The following is an 8903-nucleotide window of genomic DNA, read 5'->3' on the forward strand; positions in this document are numbered from 1 at the left end:
CTTAAAGCCTTGATGTGGCTTTAAAATTCCAAAATGTATGAACTGCAGCTACTACAACAGAAATTTGGTGAACTGGAAATACTCGAAATGAATCTGCAGGATTGGGTTTCGCCTCAGAGGCTGTGTTTGTATTTTAGCATGCGCTGATGTTCACTTTCTATTCCCACATAAATGTCTCTTTCTCATGTATCTCATCTCAGAAAAATCCAAGTAGACCAGTCCAAGGCATAATGGGAATGAAAGTACCCAACACGCAGCCTTGGACTTGCACTTGGAAACGTACTGCCTGTAGCACTTTAGTAGCAGCTGTTTCATTCATTGGGCTCGGGCTAAATTATTCATTAAATAATGTTAATGAGTCATGGGACAAAAGATTAATTGAACATGCCTGTTGTTATTTTAATCACAAGATACCTACCTCCTTTTCTGACTGCTCGTGTGGTGCGGGTTATAAAGAGACTGGCACATGACCCCGCTATGTATCACCGTGCACACGTTTCTCCGTGTGTGTGCGCTCAATTAGTGCTGCAACGGCGGCGTTTCTTATAAACTGCACTGATAAACTGACAGGGTCCAAGAAGGAGTCGCGTGCCATCGCAAACCCTCCGTATTCCTCCCCTCTCCCAAACTCGCTCGCGCACACGCCTCACGCACATGCATAAATCTTTTTAGTTGCCACATATCACGCGCAGCCATTCAAGACATCATGTGTCCATTCATCGCACGCCCTTCATGCATTCATTCATAGCACACATGCTCTTCTCTCCGGGCTTATTTTTAGCTTCATCTCCATTCATTCCAGACACAGACGAGGTAGCATCACATTCTGATGCTTCCTGGTGTCACCTGGCTGTGCCGGATCTCACGCCGCTGCCAAAAAACCCCCAAATACCGGAGGTTCGATTTGTTGTTTGGTGGGGTAGGTGCATGTTTTCCGTGTGTGTGTGTGTGTGTGTGTGTGTGTGTGTGTGTTTGGGAGTTAGAAGGAGTCGGTGGGTTGTACACATGTTACGAAGTGAGGCGCCATTGCGGCCTAAAAAACTATTAGGCTCTGTAAATACACACTGTGGCGAAAGTAAACATTCTCAGCATGCCATCTAGGCGCACAGAGGGGTACTGGGAGACAGCCGCCGGACAGGCTGTGAGGGGGAGGTGTGTGTGTCTGTGTGTGTGTGCGGCTGTGTACATGTGTTCGCGTTGGGAATACAGGAGTAATCAGTGAGCCGAAAGAAGATGAATATGGAAAATATAGATCTTAATCGGGAGTGTGTATACACAATGGCGCCAATACAATCGCGATCGGGTAAACAGGATCGTTTACCTGCGTGTGTTAGTGAGAGGGCCAGACACAAATTAGGAGTGTTTGTGTGGGATGGTGATGAGTGTTCAGCGCTTTGAATTATGTAAATGCGAGTGCGCATTACAGAGGCTGAAAAGTGTGTGTCATGCCCGGTTGCGCTGCGTCCCCCTCGTCGTCCTCCCTTGAGCGGCGGGTCAAGAAACGAAAAAGCAAAATAAAAGGAAAATTAGGTCCTTGTTGGTGGTGGTGGGGGGGGATAAAAACACTTCCATTGATACAACAAGACTATTTTTCTGAATTTGGGACCCGTGTTGGCAATAGCAGAAAGCACAAGTAACCATGGAAACAGGGCTCAGAATATGCACTATTCCCAGCCCCGAGAGCGCCACACCACCCACAGCTCTATTTTTAGGCCTTACTTTGGGCTTACAATATCTGTTACATCTAACAAGAGTTAAACTGAGTAATCAGCAAGCATGACTACAGATATGTGACTCTGACACTATGCGTCTGATTAAAATGGTAGCAGCATATGAGCATACTGTACAGGACGGCCAGGATCTTCCTACATGCTAAAATAGACATAATGTAAGAGATAAGAGTGGAAACCAGGAGGCAAGTGAGATGAAATAGGTTCAGGGGGATAAAAAGAAGCAGTCCCAACAACAAGCACGGAAATGTTTAAACAGATCGTTTCTAAAGAAGATACTAAATGCCTTTGCCAAATTTAGCCTTCTGTATGTGCTTTGTGCACAAGAGTATAAGTTCCTCTTCACACTCTTCCGAGAATCGCTCACACTCGCTGCCAACCAGCGTTTAGAAACTGTGATTTAAGTAATGCGGCCCTGTGAATGATGAACGTTCTCATGACTCTTTGTGGCATTGCACAGATTTCCTACCTGTCTGCTTAATTATCATAAGCGTCACTCGTTGCCAACGGCCGGAGTTCGATTACAATCACCTGTCATTTGACTACAGTCACCTGTTGTTGGTCAGCAAAGATGGCCGCTGTGTTGATGTAACGGTATGTTATGAATTCTGTGCCCGCCGCCGCTGCTGACTCCAGGTCGGGTTTGTCAGCTCTCGCCGTGATAAATGGTTGACATCGGATGATCTCCGATATGTCTGGAACTGGAAGTGCACTTCCTTGAAGACTTGCCCTCCTAATCTCCCGCACACACACACACACGGAACACAGACACGCATTTCAGGCATACGACGGAGGGTTGTGATTAACCGGGTTTTAGTGGTTTAAACAGTGATCGGTCAACTGTTGATCGCCCGAAAGACTGCGACGGGTCTGTAACAACGCATATCTCGGAGACCATCGCTTCATCTACAGCTCTTCTCCCCCCTCACACACCCGCCTCGATACATCTTTTGCGTCTTATACAACACGAACAAATCCTTGACGCCCATACGCACACGCCTCCAGACACCACAAGCCGGGGGTTGGCGGTGTGGTGGAATGCCGGGTATCATCTGCAGTCACTCCGCTCAAGTGTGTGTATGTACGTGCGCGCGCGTGCGTCCTCCCTCCCCTCAGTGCTCGATCTAATACCCTGTCATCATCAATAACCTCACCAGTGCTGACTCACTGGCTTTTACAACTATGGGGTTTGGGCCTTACTCACAGCCGCAGACCCTTGTCTCCATCTCTGTCTGTCTAGCGTGCGTTCTTGTGGCCGGCTGTGTGCGTGCTAGCAATCAGCCTGCTCTTCGGCAAAAAAAGACGTGCCCACACAGGTACGGATGTGCCCGTCACATGTTTGTTGGCGCGAAAGCCGCCGCAGACCCTTTACCACCCACCCACACCCCTGTCGTTCCCAATCAGACCACAATCCATCATAATAATTGACTATCATCAGGGGACAGAGGCTTATCATCTTTACCACTAAGCATGTCACCCCTCCTCCCCCTCCTCCCGCTCACTCCCCCGTCATCTCCATCCTAATTGTCTCCAGGCCTTTATTTAATTCTCCTTACAGTCAACAAATATGTGATTTATCTTTCATTCGGGGTGTAGATGTACACAAAGCATCCAAATATACCAGAGAGTATTTATTATTGTGTAGCTCACTTTGCGCAGTGATGAATGTGGAGACAGGCTGCGTCAGACAATAATGATGCAAAGCACCTGAAGGGGGCAAGGCAACCAGTGTCTTGACGTTTTTATGGACAGTGTGTGACGCGTGACGCTCCGCTGATGTTGATGGTGTTAACGGGGGAGGCCGTTTTTCCGAAGTCGCCCCGGCGTGACGTGTCAATCAAAGGCCTGTTTACAAACTTCGCAAACTGAATTTTATAGTGAAGTTTTGGGAAATGTTGATAAATGGAGGTGTAGATTTCATCAGTGGTGTGAAGTAGTTATGTAGTCAACATGGCAGTTACGCCCGAAGACAGGACGGTTACTCATTTGAGGACTGGCATTTTTCCCTGGGTGTAAGGAGAAAAACCCACATGGTCCATATTTAACCGACAACCGTATTAGATGCTTCTATATTCGCTCTGTATTCAAAAGGTTTCTATTTGTAGAATAGGATTAATTTAGTGAATGTACAGTGGATTTTAAACTGCAAGTGGACTTTGAGCAAATAGTCATAGTTAGAAGAAAAAGGAGCCATTAGATTTCAGGAAAGTAATGATTTATAAAGACATAACCCTAAAATATAAAGTGACATCTATGTTCTTATATGTTTCTAACAAACTTAGGACCTCCACATGAGATCATTGTCCTGGTTTAGTGAGAACCTGGCACTGTTATGACAGGGCAATTTAGAGTACTATGGGATTAAAGTAATAATATAGTTAAATGTGCTTATTTCTAATGAATTGTACACTTTCCAGACATGTGAATACTCATAATTCCAATGAGGACCCACTGGTATCCCCTCAAGGACCATCTGGAGGTCTCCGGACCCCACTTTGAGAACCAGCGATCTGACTGGCTGGCAAGGTCTGTTTCTAAAAGGTGCGCACCTAACTGGCTGGAGCCAGGGCGGCGTATTGCCTTTCACACGCTTCTAAAATACTCTCCGGGCAGAGCCTGAAAGGGTTACTGTTTCCCAAAGTGCCTCATTCTGCGCAGTCGAGAGGGGGCGGCTGAGTGGCGCCGTCGAGTCAGAGACGCAGTTTCTAAAAACCCCGAGACATCATCAAGAAAGAAGCTGACAGTAAGGAAAGCAGCCCCCCTCCCACCCCCCTCCTGCTCCTTCTCTTCCTCCTCCGCTGGCATGCTGCCGTTCTTCTCCTCTGCTTACCAAATCCCCTCAGCGGTTCTGTCACAATAACCGGGCGGCAAGTGTCAAATCCAACTCTGCCCGCAAAAAAACACAAATCACTCGGAGGCACACGAGATGCGCTCATTGGAAATACTACGCAAGCTCCTTTTAGCCTTCAGACATTTAGTCATAGCTCTGTTTAAGTCGTTGATTGTATTTAAAGAATAATATAAACACTATAAAAACTTACAGAAAATTACTCCTCGCTTTGATTTCGCTTAATTTCCCCGCGCGTCTCCAGCGCGTTTAATTGGCCATATCTCTTTAACTTGCAGACAGCATACCCCAGCTCTCCAATTAATAGTCTGCTAACGTCAAAAACAGTTGACCATTGTTTTATGGGCTTTGTGTTTTTTTTTCTTCTCTCTCTCCCTCTCTCTCCCCCCTCGCTCTCTCTCTCCCTCTCTCTCCAGGGCGGTCAGACTTGAATAGGCGCCGGTCTGCTCCAGTCCACCTCTATACAAATACCTCAGTGGAACTTGTGTGGAGCTTCCAGAGTAAAAAGCACAGACCCCAGACGCTCCAGGCTTGCGCGTATGCGCTCCACATTTCATCATTTGACACTGTTTGAAATGTCTGAATCATATTTTACCCATTATGTTAACACCTCGGAGCCCCGAGCGAGCGTGTGCGCAGACACTGGAGATGAATGTGCGCGGCCTCTTCTCTCTCTGGCTGAGACAAATGAATGCCAGTTCTGTTGAGGCGCTTGAGGTATGTGTTGCGCATTACGCAGCGTAGTAAATCAGCCCTTTCTAAAATCACTGTGACGGCGTGGAGCGTCAGGCAGTCCACACAGAGCCACTGAAACTTGGACTTAGCGCAGTTTAGTAACTCCACTCCACTCCGGAGCCCGACAGTCTAACGCTGCAAAAAAATCAGTCTGGGAACTTATAAACCGTGGCCCGATTTCACTTGTTTCCAACTGTACAAAAGTTAATTCATAAGTGATTTAGGATGAAATGGCATTGTTGCGACAAGTGTTAACAGAAAATCACTTTCAATCAAACCCTTTTGGAAGAGATTCACCCCGCCTTCAGTTCTCCTTTTGCAAGGAAAGATTTTAAGGCTGAACATGTCCAGATGATACTTTTCTTTTTTCTCCTACAGCGTACACGCCCCCCTGGATATAGACAGTCGTTGTAAGCAACATGGCTTGACACTAACACATGTTGAAAAGATAGACTTTATTGCTAAAACGTGTAACCATAACATGTACACTGATATGTTTTACTTTTTTATTTATTTTTTTTTGTCATTTTTAGAAATATTCAAGTAGACATCTCCCATATTTTTTTTTCTGGTATACTCTGCTATTCTCTGTCCTTATGCTCTATACTCACAAATCGTTAAAATAATAAATAAAACGTACAGATTTGTTTATTCCTACAATACTATGTATTCCAAAAGAGCTGAGTTCACGCCTTTATATATATCTTTAACCTCAACTTTTTTACAATTTAATTATTATTGATATTAATATTATACAAAAACTCTAGGCAGCATTGCAGTGAAATAACAGTCAGCATCAATGTTCAGTTGAAAAAAAAAGGTCACCTCTTGGAGAAGTGTAGCATATGCAATCCATCCTCAATGTCTCATAAAAAAAAGTCAAAAAAAAAAAAAGCTCTTCTTTATGAAGTGCTCGTGTTTCCCCCAAAAAGCAACGTTTCAGGGTTGAGAATAAAATATGGTCCTGGTTCAATTAGAAAAAATAGCTGCATTTTTCTTAAATATGTACAATGTTGGTATTTCACTTAAAATGCTATATAAAAAAATAGATTTGCTATGGTGCCCACCTCTGTAGAGAGTTAACAGTGCAATAGAAACCGTATTTCCAGTCCACTCCCCCGTCGACCACTTCCTTGGGGAAGAATCAGCATGAACACTTGCACTCTGAGATGATTGGGTATTGCACCTGTATCCACGTACAGTATTTCTGTCTTAGAAACCCTTGACAATACCACCGCAGGAAAATCTTGTTGATTGACTTGACTGGTTTGCAAGACATCCCCTCGGGGAAGGAGCAAGAGCGCTCAGAGAAACAGTTTCCCTCCTTGATGTAACGTGGCCAGAACCTCACGCCCAAATCTTTCCAGGTGTACACCACTGGGCAGTGCGTATAGGTCCACAGCCACTGCAGAAATTTCCTACGGGCTTTCTTGCCCACTTTTACCCGCTTTCCATAGGGGGTCTCTGTGAGGTCCAGCTTTTTAAGCTCGTTAGGCATTGGCCCCAGCTTCACCTGGTTGTCTGACGCGGAAAAGTTCACCAGCATGGGCGAGCTGATGGACATGAAGTTGGGGTCAAAGTTACTGCCGAGTTTTTTCCTCAGAGTCCTCTCGGCCAAGTCCTGCTCCCGGGGGTCGTACTCCGGGTCGGGGTCCTCCTTCAGCTCGGGCACTGGAAGGTGATCACTGGGCGATGGACGGAGGCGAAGGTAATGCTGGGAAACTCCAAGGTGAACGCACACCAGCACGTAAACGAGTAGCGTTTGCGAGAGGCCCATTATTCCTCTTGTTTTACGCACCGGCTCTTGACGCGTGATATATAATTCAGTTCTTTTCCTCGTTACTATGTTCTCTGCAATGACTTGCCCGGGGCTTCATAAATAGTAGAAGTTCAGTCACCAGCAAGGCGATACTTTTAATAGACCAGGTCGGGTTTGAATGACATGGAGCGGAGTGCTTTGCTTTTTAGGGCTCCTTCAACTTTGCAATTTGCCCGCTGATGCAACTCTGCAGCGTGGAGCGGTGCCCCTGCTCTACAGAAAGTGTTAAGTCTGACACACACACACACACACACACACACAAAAAAAAAAAAAAAAAAAAAAAAGAAGCACAAAACAAAACGGGGAAAACTCTAGTCTATTCACACTCTCTCCTGCCTCACCCCGCTCCTTGGATTCACTTTGGGTTTCTCTCGGTTGTCATGGTTACCCCGGGGACTCGAAGCCACGACGAACTGTCTACACTGGATGACAGCGGCCGAGGCGAGAGCTGCATGGAATGAAGTGTTTTCTAAAGAGACAGAATAGATCCGGAGCGTCCCGAGAGAGAAGGGGGCACAAAAGAGTACTTCACCAAGTTTTAAATGTCACGCGCCCGGCAATGAGGGCTGCCTTGGCCAATGTTATTTTTACGCACGGCTTTTATAAACGTGGTTTCTCTTAACGTCGCCTGACGCTCTCGGGCTTGATACGGTCCCAGGGCGCACGGTCCGTGCACTGAGGAAATAAGTCTTTGCAGGCAGTCTCGTGTGGTATTCCAGTCGCTGATATGTGCACTTTTCCTTGAAATGCTCAGAAAAAAAAAAAAAAAAAAAAAAAAAAAAAACTTAGCCGAGCCGCAGGAAACAATCTCAACTCAAGCAGCGACAGCCATTTATCTTTCCAGAGAATGTTCCAAATAGCTGAGCAGTTTTATTTTACGCGAAAAAGTCTCAGGTTGTGATATTCCCACAGAACTCTTGGCTGTGCATGGAATAAGAAAAACGATGAAAAAAAAGGCTTTACAGCAAACTGCAGTGTCGGTGCATGTCAAATGCAAACTGCAGAGAGCCAGTGAACGTTGTTACTACAGAGTTCCTTTCAGTGTGGAATCCTTTCAGAAAAGCTCCAGGTCGCAATATCGCTGCATGACGAGTCAGTCCACAATCTGGAGCGTTTTTTTGCTCCGTCGGTGCAAGCGGTCAATTCCTGAGGGAGCGTCTCTACTCCTTTGATAACTGGTACAGAAGCTCCTACTGAGTCGCTCCTACTTCAGGAGTCTGAGAGACTTGGCGCTGGAGCATTTCTTTGCTTAGGCACACTGTGTGTGAGTGTGTCTGTAGCGAGTGGTGCTCAGTCCCAAGTTAAATATCCCCCTCCGACGGTACAAAGTGTCAGAGGGGCCTGCCCACACCGGCCACTTTCACTATGATTGACACCCCCCTCTCCAGGCTACCCCCTCCCCTTCACAACGTGGAAAATATCAGCCACAATGACAGGGATCAACTGGGTCCTAAAGCACCAGTTTTATCCCGTATTACAAAAGTAATATTCCACGACACGAATAGAGTCAGCCTATGCATATAAGAGGCAGACTTTCAGAGTTATGGCAACGGGTTTCTCCCGCGGTGTTCATCAGGGCACTGTCTGTGGTGCACTAATAGGTTCAATGCGCTGTCAATATTCAGCTCAAGCGTGTAAGACTTTCCTCGGCTCGAACTTTCCCATGAAATTGATGGGAAACGTTTGGTAGCTCGTCTGCGGAAAAGGGGCATCACATTCCACCTTTGTTCATCGGGATTTGGGTCTACACAGGAATTGGCCCGTTGAACTC

The 8903-nt window shown here is 46.2% G+C and overlaps 1 protein-coding gene across 1 annotated transcript; it reads right to left on the bottom strand.

The window, feature by feature from the left end:
* Positions 1-5749: 5749 nt before the first annotated feature.
* On the bottom strand, positions 5750-8427 carry nog2 (noggin 2). The gene has a single exon (XM_047609968.1). It carries the CDS (start codon positions 7088-7090, stop codon positions 6458-6460), a length of 633 nt encoding a protein of 210 aa, XP_047465924.1. The 5' UTR covers positions 7091-8427; the 3' UTR covers positions 5750-6457.
* Positions 8428-8903: the final 476 nt, after the last annotated feature.

Source organism: Mugil cephalus, chromosome 16 (genome assembly GCF_022458985.1).
Source record: "Mugil cephalus isolate CIBA_MC_2020 chromosome 16, CIBA_Mcephalus_1.1, whole genome shotgun sequence".
In the NCBI taxonomy this organism is placed as follows: Eukaryota; Metazoa; Chordata; class Actinopteri; order Mugiliformes; family Mugilidae; genus Mugil; species Mugil cephalus.